The following is a 22,424-nucleotide window of genomic DNA, read 5'->3' on the forward strand; positions in this document are numbered from 1 at the left end:
CAATAAAAGTTTCAGGAATTGTAAGGAACAAACTAATCGAAGCAAACCTTTTTCTACTTTTCTTCCTCAAATAACAAGCATCTCCAAGGCCATATATCGCTGCTAATACTTGGGCAGATGACATTCGTGAGGTAGAACTCCATTGAACCTCTTCTCGTCCTTGCAGTAATCATAGATCATGTAGTTCTCCCTCACCCAATTCATCCGCCCCTGTTGTTGGTAATCCAAAGTCTCAAACCCCGGCCTCGTCCACCAATTGGCAGGAGTCGTTTCAGCACATTGGCCTGTGCTTGTTGGTCCATACCATGGACAAGCCCTCAGTCGCAGGTACTCGTAGTAGGCCACGAATGGTGCGCAACTCCAGTCGACCTTCACCAGCCCTCCCCTTGTCGCCCAGTCATCTGCCACCCAGATGCTCGAGTAGGCCCTCATTGCTTGTTGATCAGGAAATGGAATTCCCTGGCTCTCATAGTTTCTGAACACTCTGATAGGAATCCCATCGACAAACCACCTACATGCACGGAAAACAGTACTAACAAGGCCCTTTACAGGAGTTTTGTTCATTGTAGAGGAAACTTACACAACTTGGCTGGGGTTCCAGTGAATGGTATAGTTATGGAAGTCAGTTGATGGATCAAACCAAGGATAGAACTGTTCTTCCCTATTTCCTACACCTTGCACAAAGATGTTTGTGTGGATTATGTAGGGTTGTCCTGTTTCATTCCCGAGGAACTCAAAATCTATCTCATCGTGCTTCTCTCCTGTTGAGGACAGCTGCAATCAAGCATGCAACATAACTTTTTGATCCAATTGCGAAATAATCCTAACTTGAGATCAAGCTTTTTGAATTGAGTTCACTACATAATAGGCTATCACTGTTCCAGCAGAGTTGCCTTTCACCAGTTTAATCTGCACTTCAATGCTTCCGAACAGGTACTGATTTCTTGTCACCATTCCACAACCTGAAACATGTTTATCTAGCAGTCCTGAAACTGAGCAATAAAGTTTATGTGAAAATGATTAAACCTGAGACATTGTTGAGCATGAGAGCAAGGCTGTCGCCATTGTTCCAGATTCCTGAGTTCTGAGAACCCCACACGAAATCGACATCTCTGTAGAAATCAGCATCCACCAAGCCACGATCCAGAGCTACAAGAAGAACGAGAACCATTGCGAGAGCAAATAATCTAGCCATCTTTTTGAGTCGCCTCAATTAACCACTACATTTAGAGGAACCTCTACTTTATGTGCTTTGCGTGCCAGGAAGCAAGGAATGCATCAGGAGAACATTAAACAGTAAAATCCAAGCGATCCCGATTGCTACTTTATTTTTATTTTATTTTATTTTTTTGAGAAAAGAGTCCCAACTAACTTAACTGCAACATAGACAAAAGTTGATTCCAAGTCATATTTCTCCTTCCATTGTTTGTTTCATCATGGGCCTAAATTGATGCTAAAAAGAAATCTTTTTCCAAAGGCTTGGCATATCGCACAAACTATTTTGTAACTTTATGTGATATTGATGTAAGATATCTCAAGTTTGAAAGAATCTTAATTACAGAAAGTCTATGTTCATTCCCAATATCTTTCTTTGTTAAACATTAGATTTGTCTTTGATCAGTGATTAGACACCACAAATCTGCATCAAATACTACAATTTTTATCAGTTACAAGAAATCCCTCTTCAAGTTTTATGCAGTTGGCACAAACAATGAGAGCTGTCCTACCTCAGCTAAGAGAAAAAAGGGTTTTTGATTTGCCTCCCTCTCTATCTGTCTGTTTCGTCCCTAACCTCCTACAAATCTTAATGCCGAGATGTAGGGCTTCTCAAAGCTTTTAAATTCTCAAGCTTCTCTAAGTACGAGAGCTTCTTGTTAGTCACAATATTAGGAGGCTTCTTCATCTTCACATCATTCTTATGGGGAATTTCTTCTGTGCTCATCAGGTTGTTATTTTCCATCTCAGAGTCTGGATTAAAATTCCAACCCATGAAGTCTGATAGAGTCATTGAGTTTGGTGCTTCATTCAACTTCTCCATCTCTTCTTTTGGGTCCAGTCTCTTCACTGGCCCAACCTCTGAGTCAGTCAGTGATCTTCTTCTGGTAGAGTTATTGGGTGGGTCTTGAATTAGAGAGTCAGCATAAAGGACATCATCAATTTGAGACATCACATTGAAGGCCAAGCTTTCTAAGACCCTTGAGTAGCTCTCCAGAATAGACTGTCCCACATCCTGCAGAAATTTCGGTGAAGTGAATATTTTCGCTACTTTGGTTATGTTGATTTTTATTATTTTTGGTTAGAAATGTTACATATGGTATGAGTCTGTTACTTACACTGCTGTGTTGGATCTTGCAGGTATCAAGAGATGACTGAGCAACTCCAGAGAATCTCTGCTTGATAAGTTGTAAGATGGTCTCAGCTCTCTCCTCAAACTGCTCCCTCTTCCCCATGCTCACTGCTGAGCCCCAGGATGACTTGCTATCCTTATTGTGCATCTTTCTCATCCAAATGATGACTGATGCCTCGATTTGATTTTTCAGATCGACGATCTTATGTTCTGTCGACAAGTCCACAGATTCAAGGAATTGTTCGGGGTCGAAGACATCATCGGTGATGCTCTTGTAAATTGCATCCCCAAGGATTGCCCTCCCATTCTGTTATGCATTTGGAAACATTCAACTAAGACACCATACAAAAGAAAGAAATGCTAATGTGGTAGTAGGAATACAAAGACAGAACTTTCTCCAAAAATATTTAGGTCCTCTAAGCTTCAAAAGTTGTAAGGATGAGAAAATTGGCAGCATTGTACCAATGAGTCTATTCTTTTACATGATACCAGATATTAGCAAATTGGCATTCTCTATAAATCATTAATCAGAAGTAGACATGTATTGAGGATTAACATAGTTAATTTATTCTAAATGTTTAATCAAAGTGACCCTGAATGATGTTCAGCTCCCGAAGCTGAAAATTTTTGGGACATAAGTGGGCAAAAGTGCACAGTAAAGATGAAGAAGAGTTTATTGCAAGAAAGAGTAATCATATGAAAAGTGTACTGCATCTGGTAATGAACAAGAAGCCACATATTTTCTGAAACTATAGTGAAATTATTGGGGAATCAATTTCAGTAATTACCTTTGGCAGGGACTCAATGTAGGCCTCAGGGACCTCCATTTCTGTTAGAACTTGAGCATTTATAGCCATAGCTGCCTTTAGAACTTGGTGAACGGATTCTTTCTGATATTGCAGCCATTTCCTTGACACTTCAGAAAGTCCATTTAGGGGCACTTTCACAGCAGGAAGCCACCATTTGCCCTCATTTCTCTCTGTGCTTCCCTTCTCAGACTCATCAGTACCTTTTGAAACATACCAAAAGTCCTTCTGATCCTTGAAGTCATCAAGATAGGTCTAGAATTCATATAGGATGAAAACTGTCAATCATTGTAGAAATTTTTTGGTTCAGATTGTTTATGAAAGCATGATTGCACAACTTACTAGGAGCATAGCATCAAGCTTTCGCAGTGCAGGGATATTCGCTTGAAGATCTTGTCTCTGCTGAGTTATCATAATCTGCATATAGATTTTTAACATTTTAGAAGAAAAAAAATGTAGAAGAAGAGGAAGAAGAAAGAATACAGCAAGAAGGAGACAATTGTTATATAACCTCCATGTTTGATCCATCTGTTGATCGAGAAGAAACCAATTCTACAATATGATCAGTGACAGATAAAAGCCAGTCAATTTCTTTTGTCCACCTTGCTTTTGTTTCAGCAGGCATGGGTTCAAGACGTCGTTGCTCACTGAATACAGAAGCTGCATCAATCAAACAACATGAAGTTAGAGGATTTAGCTTCTGTCAGTTAGGGAAGAAATGACTCTATTGACGTTCAGCATTCAATATACTCAACCAGTTCTGAAATGGTTTTCAATCATCATTTAAGCCTGAAGACTAAACACCACAGCAGATATATAATTAAAAGATGTACTTAAGTTGAAGATTAACAACAAGCTAGTTTGTCTGAGAAGTTATTTCTCAAACACAGGCATATAGTAATCGAGAACCTGAAAGATTACTTTTTTAGGCTTTTATTTTTCTGTTTTTTTAAGTTCAAATAAGGTAGATAGATTAAGGGAGATGGAATATACCAGCAAGATTGGTGATGGCATTGGATAGAGCAAGGGCAGATGAAACTCCTTTACCCCCACCTGACATGTCTTCCCCCAAAAGCAGCTTCGCAAACTTCTCCTTCATTAAATCCATATCTGCACCACAATGCATCAAATGGGAACCAACACTCGTTAGATTCATAAATCATCCGAAGCGCCTTGCCACAGGAATTGATCATCTAACCTAAACATCTATCTCAATCACACGATCTTTACGGCATCATATATCATGGAATAACTAGTACATTAATTCTCGGCATTATGTCGATCACCTGAAGGTGGTCCATCTCGGCAGCCGTTTTCCCTGCTCAGACGGGACTTTGGGGTGCCACCAGACGGCCGACCCGTTGGTGAATTAGTCATCACGTCGCCTCGCTCCTGCTTGCGAAGGCTGTGCCCGCGCTTGAGAAACTGAACCATCACCTGCCTCCTTTCTCAGAACTCAGAATTGAGCATGCAGATGAGTTGAAATTTTCTTCCACAGAAAACACGATCGGCAAGAACTGAGCTTATTCTATAAATGGAGGACAGAGCGGTGGATATGAGAAGAACGACAGGTCGTGAAGAAAGGAGGACGTAGAAAAAGGAGGACAACTTCCCGTAAAGGAGAAAGGAGCGCGAGGATGTTGGCGGCTAACTGTTATAGTTAGTTTCGTTTGGCTGAGGTTTGTAGGAATGAAGGAGAAGAAGCTTATTTTTGATTTATTAAGGGATCGACACATGTTGATTGGAGAAGATGCAGAGGGATTGGAGTACGAAAATAGTAAGGAGGAAAAGAAGGTGCTCGGTATTTTTTGTTCTTAATTGGAGGGAAGGAACGAGAGGTGGGGATTGGGGAAGATTTAAGGGCGTTTGGTTCGGATTTATGAATCTGAATGTATATTAAGGCCCATGTTTTTCTTTGTTATAAATTATTAATATTAATATTAATATTTTGATTTTGATTTTTTTTATTTTAACGATGCAATAACATCGTTCACTCCATGGTTATTTCATATGCCCAAATTCTCTCTCTTCTGCGTGGGAAATTATTAAGGCCATACTCGTCAAGGGGCCGCTGATTGGGCGGTTCCGCATTAAGGCAATTCTCATAGTGGGGCCGCACATGAGAGAGCTATCCGTTTGGCTATCACGAGTATTTACTAATTTATCATTGATGATATATTTATGTGAAATCAGACCGATGTTAAGAAAATAATTACTCAACCAACGAATAAAAGACTGATAGAAGTGTTTTCTAGGTAGAAAATTTATATGAGACTAATTAATGACGCCAGAATTATTGAGAAACTAAAAAAATTAAAAAAATCAATTATTCATATATTTAACATGAATCCAAAGTTGATATAAAAATTTTCTATCATAAATCATGAAATACTTGTAGTAGGCGACATATTAGTTTAATCATCCTTTATTAATATAAATTCATTATCGAAACTGAAATTCAATTCTTATATATTTAAAAAATTAAGAAAACGTCCTAACATTGCACTATTATCTGTGATACGACGATAGAAAGGAGCCTACCTGACACTAATTAATTACCACGGTATAGGTCAAAGTTAAGGCGGTCAACGCCAGAGCTTAAGCAAGGCTCGGTCGCACCCTAACAAGAAGCGGTTCATCGGCCGATCAGAGGGAATCATTGTCCGGTCGACCATCTGAGTAAACCAGTGTGGTCAACTCGGTCGACAGGAGAGCAAGCTGAGCAGCCCAAGAGCCCGAGCCGAGCAGATCACCTGTTCGGCTCGAGGTATGGTGTTGGCATTGTACACATAATGAATCGATAAAATAATAAATAAAAGATGAAAAGATAGATAATTAATAAGGGAATGAGAAAATAAAAGAGAGCATTCCATCTATCATTAAATAAGAAGAATCCAAGAAAAAGATACCTTCTATCGGTAATTAATATCATTAAATAGGGGAAGAGGGAGAGTCACTAAGATAGGTATAAAAGATTATGCAAGGTATGAAGAAAGGCAAGATGAATCTCTGTCCCTAGTACTTTCACTCTCTCTTCTTCTTCTATTTCTAATTTGAACGTCGGAGAGCCAAAGACAGGGACCCCTTCCCTAGTTTGGTTTGGTTTTGTAGAGAGGAGCGATATCTTCATCTAGTCAGCGGAACTGCCACATCCCCGGGTTTCCAGCTTCACGCCTTTGGATAGGATCATTTTGGCATCGTCTGTGGCGGAACTTATCTTGATCAAGGCCCCTTGGGAGGTTGATGGTTGCTCGGTTGTCGCCGTTCAGATATTCCTGCGGGCTCGATATGCGTCTCCTTCTTCCTTGCCGCCTGAGCTTCTTCCACGTTGATGTATTCGTTGGCCAATTTTTGTAGGTGGCCAAAGTACTTCGGCGGTCTCCCGATGAGTGAACGGAAGAATTCCCCTTCAGTGAGCCCTTGGGTGAAGGCGTTTACCAACACATCCGGGGAGACAGTCGGGATGTCTATCGTCGTCTGATTGAAGCGTTGGATATAGGCCCTTAATGGCTCTCGGGGCCCCTTCTTCAACGAGAATAGATTCACACTCGTCTTCTGGTGGCGGTGACTACTAGCGAAGTGGTGTAAGAAGGTCGCTCGGAAATCCTTAAAGTTATGGATCGAGTTGCTCGGCAACCGCTTGAACCAACGTTGCACCGATCCAGATAAGGTGGTGAGGAAGACTCGGCATTTCACCCTATATGTGTACTGGTGAAGTGTGGCCGCGTTATTAACCACCCGAGACTCCTTATTTTTGATCTCCAATTCCTCGATGGCCCGGAGCTTCTTGGTGTTAGCCAAATTAAGCTTGGACTCGAAGGAGATAAGCTGTTTATCAAGTCGGACCAATTGTGCAGCCTGCTCGGCGCTTTTTCTCTTCTCCGCCTCTAGATGCTCGGAGCTCTTTTTCAGATCAGCTCGTAACTGGGCCATCTTAGTGTTCATATGCTCCCAGTTGTGCTTGAGAAGCAGATGATTGGCCGCTCGGAGCACGGATCTATTGGACTTCATGCTCCAGGTAAGCAAGCCTATGGCACATGGCCAGACTTTCCACCCAATACTGCAAAAAACGCTAAGCATTATACAAACCGACCGGATGAGAGAAAGGGGAAAGATATACATATCCAGTAGACATCTGAGTGTGGCTATTAGCTAATTCCCCCGGAGCTACAATCACTACATAGGCTCGGGCATCAGCCCATATCTGTGCAAGCGACCCTTGTATTCTTATTTGATGCTTGGGGATGAGGGACGCTGGGTCATCCGAATGGCGGTACTCGTCGGTTGGCAAATGGATGATTGCCATTATTGATCTCTGACCGCTCGGGTCAGAAGGTGCAGAAGTTGCTCGGCCAGTGGGATATGAAAAGACTGGTCATATGCTAGACACTTGTACCGTCGGCAGAGGAGGGGGCATGAAGGTGGTTTGCGGTGCGCAGATCGTCCCTTAAGGTAGCCCGGACAATAAAGGTGTCTGGTCAGAGGACAGGTACGCAGGGAGTTCCCTAAGGTCCTACTAAAGAGGTGGAAGAGAAGTATCACCCCGCTCGAATGGGGGTCTAGAGTTGACTGTGGTAGGAGTTTGTAGGGCTGAAGTGGCAGTTCAGGAGGAACTTTCCGCTCGGCGCCTCTTGCGGTGTTGCAGGGGCACGTCGGAAGTTGCCCACTCCGAAGCGACAGTGATCAGGACCATGGATGGTCGTTCAGGCAGAAGGTCCGTTGTGACAGCCGCTGCATCGCTCGCGTCTGTCCAACTTCCTCCAACGCCGCTCCCTAGCACTTGAGTTCCCTTCTCCTAGTCGAGTGGATCCTCATGGGAACCGACCGGCTGGAGACCGTGGCTCTCCAGCTCGACCATGGCCACGGGGTTGATGTTTGTGTTCACAAGCTTACACTTGCCGGCCAGGCGCGCTTACAACATGATTTAAGCTACACAAAAGGAAGAAAAATCAGTTAGATTCAAAGGTTGGGGAAAAGAAAGAGCATACCTAGGCTAGACAGAAGCTTTGTGCGGAGCGGGCTCAGGCCGAACACGTAGAAGACACCCTCCAACAACAACTTGTGTATATGATATTTCTGACCGGCCAAGCTGGAAGCTGAAGGTAGTCCGAGCGGCTCTTGTATTTCTTGAGCTCGGGAGGGTTCGACACCTCTAGTTGCCACCTGGTCAGAAAATTCAGCCGCTCGGGAAAGCGAACAAAGAAGTAGTAGTCCTTCTAATGCTTGTTGGAGGACGACATCTTATCAAGGAAAACTAGGTCCACTCAGGCTTGGAAGAGAAAAGTCCCCAGTTCGGACAATTTAGGATAATATAAATAGTGGAAGAGCTAAGGAGTAAGAGGAATGCTGTGCAGGTGGAATAGAACGACAACCTCGCACAATAGTCGAAAGGAGTTCGACACTAGTTGATGGAGAGAAATATGAAAATATTTACAAACGGCAGAAAAGAAAAGGTGTATCGGGAATCGAAGACCGACGGTAAATTGGTCCTTAAAGAAGAATACAAAACCCGGAGGCGGCTCATTCGAGCGGTCAAAGGCCGAAGGAAGACCGATTTGATAATCGGAAGAAATTTCAAAGGTGGCTCTCAAACTCTCAACATCACCTCCGTCGAACTTGGACTCGATGGACGTGTACCAGAGCCCAGGGACGGAGACAGAAAGTTGTGAGGAGCTTGCCATCAGAAATAAGCGTCGACAAGAAATAACGAAGTTGTTCGAATGAAAGAAAGGGCGCTAATAACAACGAACAGATCCTATTGAACGGTACAAAAAGCTTACTAGAGAGATCGCTACGATCGCTGGAAATGAAGAAGAATGCAGTGTCGTTGGAAAGCTCGAAGATGAGGACGCAAGTGAGGAAGATGACAACACACGCGAGGTTTATAAATGTTGCGACCAATTGACCTCAGCCGTTCGATCTAAAGCTATGGAAACCTAGAAGCAGATCCCATCGTTGATTTTGAAAAGGCGTATTCCTCGTTGCAAGAGAACATCCGCCTGTCACATCGAGCGTGCGGCGACAGTGAGGGACACATGTCCTTTGGTCACCAGATAGCATTTAATGAGCTTAATTAAAAAGGTATGACTGTTTGCTCAACCATAACTATTAGGGATTTACATGGTCTTTAAGAAATCTAGATGACGTTAGCCAAAACCGAGCTTGCATGAGGACGCATAAGGAAAAGGAAAACATGTGCCAAATGTTGCTACTCATTGTCCCGATCGACGCAAAAGAACGGGTCACAGGGCTAAACCTGGCAATGGCAAATGAAGTTGAGCGGCGTTGGCTTGTGGGTCGATCAAGTGTTTACAGACTGAGCACAGCCTGATCGGACACTGTAGCATTTGGGCCGAACATGCCTCAGAGTCGTTGAAGACACATCTTGTCCAGTTAGTAGGACTTGCAGCCTCCTTCGACTAGACTTGAATGGGAGGCTTGTGATGCGGCGATAGGGAGGAGCCTACCTGGCACGAGTCAATTGCCACAGTGTACGTCAAAGTCAAGGCTTAAGCAAGGCTCGGTCGCACCTGAGCGAAAAATGGTTTATCGGTCGATCGGAGGGATCATTGTTCGATCGACCATTTGATTAAACCAGTGTGGTCAACCCGGTCGACAAGAGAGCAAGCTGAGTGGGCCAGGAGCCCAAGCCGAGTTGACCACCCGTCCAGCTTGAGGTATGGCGTTAGCATTGTACACATAATGAACTGATAAAATAATAAATAAAAGGGGAAAAGACAGATAATTAATAAGGTAAAGAGAAAACAAAAAAGAACACTCTATCTATCATTCAATAAGAAGAAGCCAAGACAAAGATGTCTTTTGTTGGTAATTAATAGCATTAAACAGGGGAAGAGGGATGGTCACTAAGAAAGGTATAAAAGAGTGTCAAGTATGAAGAAAGGCAAGATGAATCTCTGTCTCTAGTACTTTCACTCTCTCTTCTTCTTCTATTTTTGATTTGAGCGTCGGAGGACTAAAGCACCCTGATTTGGTTTTATTTTGCAGAGAGGAGCGAGGTCTTCATCCAGTCAGCGAAACTACCATATCTCCCGCTTTCTAGCTTCACGCCTTTGGACATGATCAATCCGGAAGGCTTTTATAACATTTAAAATTATGAAAAAAAAGTTATATTCCTTGTTCATAGCCGCTAAAACTGTCCCAAGTATAATGAAAGAAAACAAATTATGAAAATCATTCGGCTAGTCAAATAGTCTCCTAAGTAAAAGAACCTAACAACGACCTCCTAAGTGAAAGAACCTAATAGGACAAATCCCGCTATTTAAATCCAAAATCTATTATGATAATTTCACACTCAAATACTAACTCGGTTACAACCGTGGAAACTTTTATAACATCTAAAATATTGTATTTAAATCCAAAATCTATTATGACAATTTCACACTCAAATACTAACTCGGTTACGGCCGTGGAAACTTTTATAACATCTAAAATATTGTAAAAGATGATTCACTTATTTTCAATAGTCCTACCAATCTATCTCTATGTCAATACAAAATAAATAAATTATGAATGACTATTAATTATTAATAGAACTGATAAAATTACATTGAAGGTACTTTTATAGCATCTAAAATTATGGTATAACAAGTTAATAGTCTCTCAAAATTGAGATTCTTTATCGGGAAGCAGACGGGTCCGATCAGACGGCTAGCGTCACAAGTACCATCGTTACTGGGGAATCCGTCCCGTTGCTTATACCATAGCCCGGGGCAATAAAAAGTAGTTTTTTTTTTATAAAAATTAAAATAAAACTTAGATAATAGGTGGGTTTGATTTTCTAAAGAGCGAAGGGGAAAACGAATATCGTTGAGGGTTACGGCGATCGTAGAAACGGGGCGGTGTCAGTGGGTTGGCAGTGGTCGGGCGGCTACAGCAGCGGTGGCGGGGTTGGTGGAGGATGGCGGCCGAGAGGAGATCGAAGCGGCGGTGGCGGTCACGCAAAGGGGGGAGATGGAGTCGGTGGGGACGCCGGTGGTGGTGGCTCAGGATAGGAAGGGAATGGCCGGTGGAGGGCGGTGCCAGCTTTGGAAAATGGCGGTGGGGCGACGTGGTGGCCTTGGGTAGGGCAGGGAAGGTGGCGCATGCCTTATCCGTCCGTTCGCGGAGGGCGGCTGTTCGCTGGGGGCTAGGCGACGTCCGCTGCCGCCTCGCGAGAAAAAAACAAACCTTTAGAAAAAAAAAAAAAAAAAAATCAAATGAGCACCTAATGTTGAGTTCGGATTTCTGTCCCCGTGTCTCACTGTCGATCGGACGGGTTAGATTACATCTCAAGGATGTTTTACATATCACGAAAATATTGCACACATCTTAAAGATGTTATGATACATTGAAATGTAATCTGATCCGTTCGATCGACAGTGAGATACGGAGACAGAGAAAAATGGGGACAGAAGATCTGAACTACATAATATTACAGACATACCCTCTTTAAAACGACTTCTTCGACATTTTGCAGGATCAAATTCAATATCTCAAACATTTCAAAGCTATCTACAAAAGTAGGTAGTAAAATTGGGAAGCAACCTAAAAATCCCAATTTTTATATGCAATGGCAGATCTGATCCTTGGAAACCTGGAGGCAAATGTGATGAACAAGCCACTTCTATCCCCAGTTGGTGTTTGTTTGCACAAGCATGCCTTTCAATAACATGGGAAGAAGTTTGTTGGATCTGAAAAAGAAGAGTGAAACCTTGCCTAGTATTTGTACAGGAACAACATCTAAATTTCCACAGATAACATGTGAGACTTGAGGGAGGAGATCACAACTTTATTACTTTTGAACTTCCAACCCTAACTAACCACCACTACCACCAGCAGCAGCTCCCTTGAAGATGAGAAAGTTGAGAGTTTCCAGGCAGAAGTAGATGAAGGTGCCCCTTGTGTGGGTGAAGAAACAACCAAAGTTGGAACCCACCACGCACTGCCATCCAGGTCCATAACTTAGATCAAACTCCTGGCAGATCAACCATCACAAATCCAGAAGAGTTGGAAAAGAAAAAGGTCAACAACCGATCTAAGTTCACCAGAGAGTGAAAGAGAGAGAGAACCTTCTTGATGTGAGCAGCTATGCTCTTGCAGTCAAGAACATCAAAGAGGTCAAGAGCTACAGAGGCACAAGACATGGCTTGCAGCTGCATCTTCAGTGGCATGTCTGTGTCCTGGATCATTGCCTTTCCTTCCAACATTCTGCCTTTTTTTTCTCGTTTTTCTTTCTAAAAATGAGTGATCCGGAGGAGAAGGCTAATAAGCGGCACATGGATGGAGGTGGCTGGGGATTTCGTTTTTTTTTCCTTCCTTTTCTGAGATGTCCTCTTTCTCTTTCCTACGTACACTTTACAGGAACCCAGCACCAATGCATCCACCCTATTCAATTCCAGATAAAGAGTGGCATTCATTCCCAAAATCAAAGTTCAAGAGCTCTGAGGTGCCACGAGCAGTCCTCGCCACATGGCACTAACTGTAAAGATAAGACGCCGTTGAATGCTGCTCTTCCTCTGCAAGATAATATTGTTAATTTCTACAATTAGGGTTTAGCATTCTATCAAATTAATTAATTTTTTTAAACAAATGGAATAGACAAAAGTTTAACGATAAAATCGAGCAAATCTAATCGTATAAAATCAATTAATTTAATAATCAATTGAATTATTATCAATAATTGAATAGTATGTGGACAGTCAATTATACTGATTGTTTGTTAAATTTATTATATTGGATTTGTAGATCGATTTTTTAAAAAAATAAAATTTTAAATTAATTAATCGATTCAATCAATTATGTCAATTTAATTATAATTTTGTTCACCCAAACCTACAACAGCCAAACTTTACTGCATGAGAATTTGGAGAAAGCGAGGATCCATGTGAACCGCAGTAATGACATTAATTATTTGAGAAAAGAAATATTCGATCATGTTGTTTCGCAGATAGACCAGACGTGACGAGAATGTTTGGAGTATGCACTTTGGTAACAATGTAATGAGCAATGACAGCTTCATTTAGACTGGCGAATAAGATATTGCATACCCAATCTTAACTGAAGGCTGCCAACTAAGCAATATTCAGTCCAGATGGAGAGAGTACAAGAGTGGGGAGGGTAATAGGAATCAGATTTGGTTAATCCCAAAATTCATCTCGTCAAAAAAAAACCTGAATTCGGACCCACCCATCTAATTTTTCAACCCATCCAAGCAAGGCTCCGTTCAAAATCCAACGGATCCATAATGGATTGGATCTGTCAACCGTTAAATTTAAAAAATATATATAATTCAATAATAAATTATTACTATTATATATTATATAATATAAATATAAATTATTATTATTATTATTATTATTATTATTATTATTATTATATACGGGGCAAGTTTGGGATACTTTTATTGAAATCTATAACTTATCTCGTAATTCATTTGACCAAATTTAAATCCGTTTTGAACAGAACAAATTTAATACAGGGTCAGATTTAAATCAATCCCATTGTCATCTCTATATAAGAGAATTCATATTAAATTTTCTATCCAAAATTTAAAGTTTAAAATAAAAAAAATTAGTTTATTGAATTTACATATTCAATTTTAACTATATAGTATATTAACTTCCCTATAATTTATCCTATCTTTATTTATTATTATTATTTTTTCTTTCTTTTCTATATAATATCTATTTTTATGATCTAATTTAGGTTCTTTATTTTTTTCTTTTCTAAATTAAATGATATTTTAATATTTATAGAATAAATTTTATTCCCTCGAAGTACTAAAATTTAAATCTGAAGAATAGATAAATGGATATAATTTTTTTTTCATATATAATATAAAATTTAAGATAAATTTTATGTTTAAAAAAATTAATATGGATGCTAATGAATATTCAATGCTTAGGGATAACAAGCGGCGTGGATGAACTTGTTTCCACCAGATCTCATGGTGGAGCAAATTGCTAGCCTCATGCAGCTATTTGGATGACAAATTATAGTGCAGTGGATTCATGGATTCACTCACAAGATATATGAAAGAGCAATTCCATTTCCCCTCATTTTCTAAAACCACAAAAGGAGATGCATGAACCTTAGAATCAAAAGTGCCCTAATTATCTTCATCTAATCGTGGATGCCGGATCAATTCAATAAAACCTTTTAAATTTTAAAGGTCATAATTTTTACTAGAAAATCACAATCAAGTCATATCTGTCCTCATGAGTGTCAAATTTAAAAATATATATTTGTTATCGAGAACATGTAATTACTAAATTTAAAGTCCAAAAAAAATCATTTAGAATCTTTTCAAAGGGTCTAAATATCTTTTTATATTTTTAATAATTTCTGTTTCGATAATATTTTAGATATTTATGGATTAAGATTTATCTATATAAGCATTATATTCAACTGTTTGAGGGATGATCCTCTATTCTTAATGAAGTTTCCTTTTTTGGTAAAACTTACGATGGGGTTCTCTTTGATTTTCTGATGATTTCTGTTCTTATCTTCTCATCAAATTTCCCTTTTCGTCAGTTCGTAGAATAATTGTTATCTTGATCAGCGTCAGTTGGTATCAAAGTATGTCAGATCCAATAAAAGGTCATCATGATCGCAATAACAGTTAGATTTCAATTAAATAAGCCGAGCATCATGGTTATAACGTTCATGACATAATGACAATTAAGGATATAAAGAGGTAAGTTACAAATTTAACCTACCGTCTAGCGAGGCGAGATTTCGAAGATCGTGAGAACTCATATCGTGGATCTGAGTCTATCTTCGAGAATTCATATCACCAGTAGACTACAACACGCTAATAATGTTGTGGTCGAGAGGAGCCTTATAGAGACCTCAATTTTCGGGTTGATCTGTCCAAATTTCTTGGTATGTTTCAAGCATAGGGCTTCGTTGATTGGATCAATAAAGTGAAATGGATCTTGATCATGGTCTCTTGGCGACCGACTAGAGGGGGTGAATAGTTTGCACAGTAAAAACAAATCCTTTTCGACTTTATAGCTATATTAACATAAACACCTATACAAAAGAAAACTAATCAAAAAAGGAAGAGGCTCAGAAAATTTATTTACTTACAACCGGGGAGGTTGTTAATCCAAGGAAGATAAAAAACTCACTAAACAATTTTCTTTAGGGGGAGAAGCCTCTTACAACAATTGAAGCACTCAATTACAGAACAAGACTAAAGAATAATCAATTACAAGTGTTGTTCTGAACTTCTGGGACCAGGAATGTATTTATAGCTCTAGCTGGGGCACCTGGAAGGGGCCTAGGCACTTGGAAGAGGATAAACTTTTATCTCTGTCGTAATGGGACGCGCAATGTCACGTTTGGATGAAATTCTTGGTTCGAGCGCCCGGAAGGGTTCCGGGCGCTCAGACCGTGCAGATAAGGCTCCCCTTGGGCAAGGCGCCCAGGGGCACCCAGTTGATCCGAGCGTCTGGAACCAAAAGTCAACCTCAGTTTACTTTTTGATTCAGGTCTTCAGCTCTAGTTCCACTCTAGTTCTGCTCTCATTGGTCCGGGTCTTCTGCTCTGGTTCCACTCACTTGGGTGATTTCGGCCATCCGGAATAGGGCTCATTCGAACCCAACTTCCGAGCTTCTCGAGTAAACTTTCGCTCTGACTTCTCGTGTAACACCCCACCCTCCCCACTACTAGTCTGTGAGAGTGGAGCGGTACTAGACTACTAACTATACTTAACTAATGTTGCTCACATGAAAATATCTATGCTTAAAACTCTCATAACTCAAAGCATACAATATGTAACAGCGGAAAACATAAATAACTCATCTATACATACTACTTAAGCATATGTACACAACTAAAACTATACATCAATCTGAACATGCTAAAACTATATATATGAATCTGAAACATGCATGCAACAATAATACAACTCAATTAATGGAACTAATGTGCTTAGCAATTAAAAGAAAGAGTTCTAAAACATAAAATATCCAATGCAAATCTAACAACATGAAGGAATAGTTCCAATATTCTGAATACAAAGTCTTAATGAATTATTGAACTAAATCCCAAGGCTTCCATAGTCCAAACATCACACATCCATCCGCACCTCATTGTCGCCTTCCTTCGCTATAGCTTTTCCTTTCCTTTATCTGCAGTAAGAGGAAATGCAACTATAAGTAAAATTGTTTAGTAAGCGATATCTAACTCACAAAACTCGAATATGCATGTGAATAAGAATGAATCTAAAACTGAATGCTTTAAAGGAAATACTACACATACTCATCTGATAATAGAGGAATCAAACATACTAAAATGCTAAACATGTAAAGCTGCTCATGCTCATCTAACAACAGTATGAAAATCTAAACAACATGCTAGCATATCAGAAACCAAACTTGCTGAACTTTAAACTCATGTGAAGCTTATTTCACTTGTTTAAAATCTTATACTTTTATACTTTAAAATAATAATCTTTTCTTGGGCCCAGGCTTATTATCAATGCGCGTTCCCTAAAAGAAACTGAGGTAGCGAGCCACCAGTTCTATGAGAGTAAAGACCTCGGTCTTACCAGGGCCGAGACCTCAGAAACGGTCACCTGGATTTGTTTAACGACAACCTCGAAAGTCGGGTACTAGCCTTCTCAAATAAAATACTTGTTACTTGTATATACTTCTAATAAAAGATTGCTTCTTTGAAAAAAACTAAAATATTTGAATAAAATCTTAGAATGCAACCTTCAAGCTTAACATATAACAATTGCTACTGTAAGGAAATTGCTACCATAAGCTTAACCTTAATTGTTGTTCATGCTATGTGCCACGGCAACAAAAAGGAAAACAGGAGATGGCTACTGTTTCAGTCCACGGCAAAGAACCAAGAAGAAATTGCTACTGTAAACAATTGCTAAACAATTGAAACACTGCTATGCCAAACAAATTTAAAACCGGAATACTAAACATATCTAAAACTGCCATATTAAACATAACCAAAAACTTCGTGCATGGATTAGCTACTAAGGGTCCAACTGAAACTCCCCAGATTAAATATGTTCATTGCTGTTTACTTGGCAACAAAAGGTTTAGAACTGCATATTAAAGGGAATGAACAGAAAACTGCACAAATCCGAATACACAGCAACTTTAAAGGTTGTTCTTACTAAATGGATACACACGCCGAATACACAGCAACAAAGGGATTAGAACTGCATATTTAAAGGAGTGAATAGAAAACTAGTCGAATCAACTTGCTGAAATTTGACAAACAAACTTATGAAACTTATTCAAAACTTATACCTTCACAGAACCACAGAAATCTTCATGCATATTACAGCCGAAATGCAAGGGAAAATCAAAACCTCGGATCTACTCTAAATTCCATAACAACCACAATCCTTTGTAGCATATGCCGAAAGCCAAAGAAAACTAAGTCAAAGCTCGAAACTACCCTTACCGCAGGTGAGTAGCACTTACCTTGGTGTTCTTGGACTTACAACCGAAGAAAGCAACTAGGGCTTCGGATAGCTCAAGATTCCGGCTCTCCCTTGTGCCCACGAGCTCTCCTCAACGAAGAGGTCGTGATGGTGGAGAGAAAACCCCTCGAAGAACACCTTAAGCCGACGTCGGAGAAAAACCCTAATCCCGGCTTCAGTTTCGCTCGAGCAGAAACACCGCGCGCGAGAGAGAAGAAGAGAGGGGAAAAGTTAGGTCACGGAAAAAAAAACCTAAGCTCTCTCTTAATAACTCCCATATCCTGTTACCAACTACTACTTAAATAAAATTCGCTCCTTCCTTAATCAGCACGGCCCTGCTGGGTTCCTCGTCATCACGTTTCGCTTAAGTCTTGGTTCGTGTCGGAGGTTGCGGGTTCGAACCTTGGCCGAACCTCTTTATTTTTAAAACTTCTTTCTTTTGGTAAAAATATCAAACGACCTCCAAAAATTACATAAAAATACTCTAAAAATTCCTAAAACCCTCTAGAATATTTCTAAAGCATTTCTAAATATTTTTAGACACTATTAGGACTCGTAATAAGGAAATTTGGGTTGTTACATCTCGCCCCTCGAAGAATGTCGCGCGTCTCCTTCTCATCCGCCCATGTACTCTTCCACAACACCTCGTACCTCAAACACACCGAGTCTGTTGGCTCTCTTCCGTGTCATCCTTCTCGCTAGCTGCGTCTTTCACTCGACTTCCTGTACTCCTAAATTCCTACACACTTAGACACAGGGGTTAAATACCAACAGGACCTAACTTGACTTGGTTAATCACATCAAAACTACCTTAAGGTACTAACAATATTCTCCTTTTTGATGTGAACAACCCAAATTAAGTTAGGATAAAATAAACATAAACAACTAATAACAGTTAAATTTTACAAATAATAATGTGCAAAAATTACAAAAATTAATGATACCCTCCCCCTAGACTTAATCTTCACTTCTCCCTTTTTAATCACATTAAAAATGGGGTACTTTAAAATAAAAAAAATCTAAAACAATGTCTAAGGGAAAATACTATTAAAAAATTTTGAAAAATCTGGAGTCTAATAACGATTTTTTTTTAATTACTAAGGACCGAGTAGACATAAAATTTTTCACAAAAAATATTTTTTCTAGAAATATGATAATGTTTCACAGAAAAATAAAAAAATAGAAAATATTTTAAAATTTTTGTACAACTAAGTGATGAAATCTTCTTTATAAAAAATTATCTTCTAAATAATTTCTAACAATTTGTTTGAAAGCATTATATAATTTTTTTAATTAAATGCTTCACAATTAGTAATTAAACATTTATTTCAATAATTGGATTCTAGGTTGTGGCGAGATACTAGACTTTATTGGTTATTGGAACAACAACCACTTTTAGACAAAGCCTTTTAATAAAAGTAAATATTTAATTTTATTTCTGAAAGCCCAAAAAATAATTAATCTAAATATAATTTTGAAACACAAAATAGATTCCTTCCTACAAGATTAATAAAAAAAATTAGGAATATATTTTTGTGATATTTTCCTAATTTAGCCCTTATGGTATTTAAAATGTCAATTTAAACCATTATATCTTCTAATATTTTGAACATGTGAGTATGCACGCTCCTTCAAATATTCTATTTCTATTTTTAATTTTTATTTTGTCGAGATCTTCTAATCGACAAGATAGCTAAGGTTGATTTTAACTCTTTATTTCTTTTTCTAACTTACAATAATTTTTCGATAACATTTTTACGAACTGAAATAACTTGTCAGGAGGAAGAGATCGTACTTGACTTACCTTGTCGATCTAGTAATCTGAAGCTCCCCCTGAAGTGTTGCTTTCTTCCAATGTCACCCCCTTCATCGATTCTCATTTTGGATGAGCTTGCTTCGTCTTCGTCTTCTTGGTGACTTGCCACTAGCGCAAGTCCGACATGGGCTTCTATCTCTGATTCGGACGATGTTTTGTCTTCGTCTTCGTCTTCCCATGTCACCCCCACTTCACTTTTAGATTATACTTGGTCTAGGCTAGCTTCTTGTTCTTCTCCTTGTCCTTCTTGTCCTTGCTCTTCAATTTAGGGCAATTATCTTTCACGTGTCCTTCTTCATTCTAGTGGCAACATCTTATCTTTCTTTTCCTTCTGTTACTCTGCACTTGATTAAATTTATTAGTTTTAAATAATTTTTAAAAATTTTTTTACCATGAGTGTCATTTCATCGTCATTGAGAGAAGATTCAGAATCTCATTCATCCATTTTTGCTTTTAAGGCAATGTTATACTTGGGCTCCTTCTTCAGGTTTGCACATTTTGTTTCATGGACTTCAAATGTTGAAAATAATTCTTTTAAAGTACTTAATTCTAGATCCTTAGATATATAATAAGTATCTACTAATGGTACTCATTTAGTAGTCCTAGGAAATGTGTTAAGTGCGTACCTTAGCGAATCTTAGTTGTTTATCTTTTCTCCAAGATTCGAGAGTCCGGTGATGAGTTCCTTTATTCTTGAGTGAAAGTGTGCAATGGTTTCTCCTTCTTCTAATTTGATGTTGCTGATATGGTTCCTAAGCAGATCCCGTCTCGCGAGTTCCCCCTCGAACTTCGGTGGATTGATGCTCGGTCCGGCCATCTCTTGTGTTTCGTTCGACGGTTAGTCCTCCTGAAACTGTTGGACTTTGATACTACTTGTTGGTCCCTTGGCAATCGGCTAGAGGGGGTGGATAGCTTACATAGTAAAAACAAACTCTTCTCGACTTTATAGCTATATTAACATAAACACTTATACAAAAGAAAACTAATTAAAGAAGAAAGAGGCTTAGAGAATTTACTTAGTTACAACCGGGGAGGTTGTTAATCTAAGGAAGATGAAAAACTCACTAAACAATTTCCTTCAGGCGAAGAAGGTCAGAGTTGAGTTTGAGTGAGCTCAACTTCGGTTAACCGAAACATCACCCACACGAAGAAGATTAGCTAAGGAGTTAATCTGCCTTAGGGAAGATACCTTCAATGGCTTGGAAGGCGCCTTCCATGAATAATATCGAAAGCATCTTCCAGCTTGTTAGAGGCGCCTTCAATAGTCGTTAGCTAAAGATAAATTGTTGCTATCCCACTCAGCCCAATAATGAGGCCACTATAGTATCTCTCGACATCCTTTTTGGAGATAGTGTCGCTGACACGAGGCATGGTTGACAGGTGGATCGCACGGCGAAAGCTTCTATTGTCATGTCAGGGATATGTGTGCCCTATTAAGGTATGGTATTAGAGGTACTTTTCTGACAAGGTCTTTTCATGGGATACCTAGGAGAGCATGTCCATGCCTCTAGAAGCGTGCACGCTGCCCACTAGGGCTCTATATAAAGGGGGGTCTATTACTGGTGGAAGTACGTGTTATTCTTGAGTTCTACTATTATTACTGTTGCTCCACTTTTCTCCACATTCCAATGACTGGGTTGAGCGTCGGATGGTCAACACCGGGGACCCCTTCCCTGGCTTGGTACTGACATCATTCATTTTGCAAAGCGGAGCAAAGTCCACGTCTGGTCAGCGAAGCCGCCACCTCCCAGCTTTCCAGCTTCATGGTTTCGAACAAGATCAATAATAATTTGAAAAAGCAAATTTTAAAATTAAAAATAATTTTAATAAATACATGTCCTTTAGAAATGTATGATAAATTAAAGGATGAAAATAAAAATTGAAGGGCTAAATTAAAAAATTCTGCATGTGCTAATCGTAATACATCAAAAAATTATAGAAACCTAAATTAGTACTTTAAATATCATAAAGGTCAAATTAGAAAAGTATCATAAAAATATGTTCCAAAGAAATTTCTTATCAATCCTGTAGGAAAAAATTTATTTTGGGTCCTAAAATCTTACTTAGTATAAATAAATAATTATACATGCTTTATGTTTAGAAATATTAATTTTATTTACAAAATTAAATATATATGCCTACTGTTAATATTAACTGTTGAAATTTTTTTTCTTTACTAGAACAAATAACCTCTTAGTATTAAATTTTTTAGAATTTTTTTTTGATTAAAAATTTTTTATTGAAAATTAATAATTTAAAATTTTTTCATATAAGTATTTTGAAAAACTTGATTTTTCATAGAATTAACATTATATTTTGAATAAATAGAAAAATCATCCTAATTTTTAGGTTAATAAAATTATTTTTAAAATATTCATTTTCAAAAAGAATCATATCTGTTTAAAATATTTTACGAATAATATTTCTATTTGAAATTCTTATCCAAATTTTTTATAATGATAGAACTATTAAATTTATGTTTGAAAATATTTTTTGTAAATTTTTTGATAAATAATAAATTTTCTATAGATTATTTATCGAAAACTTTATTTTTAAAACTAAAAAGTATCGAAAACTTATTTTTAAAAAATATATTTTTTCATTAGTTATACATTCCAATACTTGAAAAAATTTAGAGATTTGTTTGAATAAGAATCTATTTTTAAAATTTATCTTGTAAAAACTATATTTCTATATAAAATAATTTAAAATTTTAGTGAAATTTATTTTACGTATTCATAAACTACTGTTGAACTTTAATAAAAAATTTTAGAATTTTTCAAAGTGTTAATCTTATTTTTAAATTAAAATTACAAGTGTGGTTATTAAATCTTAGAAATTCAGTTTTTTGTAAATTTTTTTTACCTTGAATTCTATTTCCTTAACCCTTAGAAAAAGTTTTTAATTTTTATCTAATTTGTTTTCTCTCTGATTTTATTTTAATGTGATCAAAGGGAGAGAATGAGAGATGAGAGCTTAAGTCTTGTTGGGGGACTA

At 38.5% G+C, this 22,424-nt stretch overlaps 4 protein-coding genes across 4 annotated transcripts; all 4 read right to left on the reverse strand.

Annotated features, from left to right (window-relative positions):
- Positions 1 to 35: 35 nt before the first annotated feature.
- LOC121981906 (probable xyloglucan endotransglucosylase/hydrolase protein 26) lies at positions 36 to 1,385 on the reverse strand. Its single transcript, XM_042534682.1, has 4 exons — positions 1,027 to 1,385; positions 862 to 962; positions 581 to 774; positions 36 to 511 (listed from the first exon to the last, which is right to left on the reverse strand). Exons 1-4 carry the CDS (start codon positions 1,193 to 1,195, stop codon positions 103 to 105), a joined length of 873 nt encoding a protein of 290 aa, XP_042390616.1. The 5' UTR covers positions 1,196 to 1,385; the 3' UTR covers positions 36 to 102.
- Positions 1,386 to 1,581: 196 nt separating this feature from the next.
- LOC121981905 (rho guanine nucleotide exchange factor 8-like) lies at positions 1,582 to 4,953 on the reverse strand. The gene is made up of 7 exons (XM_042534681.1): positions 4,440 to 4,953; positions 4,147 to 4,263; positions 3,665 to 3,813; positions 3,496 to 3,570; positions 3,136 to 3,408; positions 2,334 to 2,654; positions 1,582 to 2,230 (listed from the first exon to the last, which is right to left on the reverse strand). Exons 1-7 carry the CDS (start codon positions 4,585 to 4,587, stop codon positions 1,805 to 1,807), a joined length of 1,509 nt encoding a protein of 502 aa, XP_042390615.1. The 5' UTR covers positions 4,588 to 4,953; the 3' UTR covers positions 1,582 to 1,804.
- A 5,488-nt stretch (positions 4,954 to 10,441) lies between these two features.
- On the reverse strand, positions 10,442 to 11,656 carry LOC121981907. The gene is made up of 2 exons (XM_042534683.1): positions 11,600 to 11,656; positions 10,442 to 11,343 (listed from the first exon to the last, which is right to left on the reverse strand). Exons 1-2 carry the CDS (start codon positions 11,654 to 11,656, stop codon positions 10,930 to 10,932), a joined length of 471 nt encoding a protein of 156 aa, XP_042390617.1. The 3' UTR covers positions 10,442 to 10,929.
- LOC121981908 (dynein light chain LC6, flagellar outer arm-like) lies at positions 11,604 to 12,542 on the reverse strand. Its single transcript, XM_042534685.1, has 2 exons — positions 12,225 to 12,542; positions 11,604 to 12,130 (listed from the first exon to the last, which is right to left on the reverse strand). Exons 1-2 carry the CDS (start codon positions 12,360 to 12,362, stop codon positions 11,972 to 11,974), a joined length of 297 nt encoding a protein of 98 aa, XP_042390619.1. The 5' UTR covers positions 12,363 to 12,542; the 3' UTR covers positions 11,604 to 11,971.
- Positions 12,543 to 22,424: the final 9,882 nt, after the last annotated feature.

Source organism: Zingiber officinale, chromosome 5A (genome assembly GCF_018446385.1).
Source record: "Zingiber officinale cultivar Zhangliang chromosome 5A, Zo_v1.1, whole genome shotgun sequence".
NCBI classification, from domain to species: Eukaryota; Viridiplantae; Streptophyta; class Magnoliopsida; order Zingiberales; family Zingiberaceae; genus Zingiber; species Zingiber officinale.

Bases quoted from the DNA above. Each gene is read 5' to 3' on its own strand.
- LOC121981906 (XM_042534682.1), bottom strand. From the start codon at position 1,195: ATGGCTAGATTATTTGCTCTCGCAATGGTTCTCGTTCTTCTTGTAGCT. The intron at 963-1,026 runs GTTTAATCATTT...AACATGTTTCAG, and splicing joins CATGCTCAACAATGTCTCAG to GTTGTGGAATGGTGACAAGA. The intron at 512-580 runs GTAAGTTTCCTC...CCGTGCATGTAG, and splicing joins TGGAACCCCAGCCAAGTTGT to GTGGTTTGTCGATGGGATTC.
- LOC121981905 (XM_042534681.1), bottom strand. From the start codon at position 4,587: ATGGTTCAGTTTCTCAAGCGCGGGCACAGCCTTCGCAAGCAGGAGCGA. The intron at 3,571-3,664 runs GTTATATAACAA...ATCTATATGCAG, and splicing joins CAGATGGATCAAACATGGAG to ATTATGATAACTCAGCAGAG. The intron at 2,231-2,333 runs GTAAGTAACAGA...AAATTTCTGCAG, and splicing joins GCAAGATCCAACACAGCAGT to GATGTGGGACAGTCTATTCT.
- LOC121981907 (XM_042534683.1), bottom strand. From the start codon at position 11,656: ATGTTTGAGATATTGAATTTGATCCTGCAAAATGTCGAAGAAGTCGTT. The intron at 11,344-11,599 runs GTATGTCTGTAA...TTTTTTCTAAAG, and splicing joins AAGAAGTCGTTTTAAAGAGG to GTTTGTTTTTTTCTCGCGAG.
- LOC121981908 (XM_042534685.1), bottom strand. From the start codon at position 12,362: ATGTTGGAAGGAAAGGCAATGATCCAGGACACAGACATGCCACTGAAG. The intron at 12,131-12,224 runs GTTCTCTCTCTC...TTGATCTGCCAG, and splicing joins TAGCTGCTCACATCAAGAAG to GAGTTTGATCTAAGTTATGG.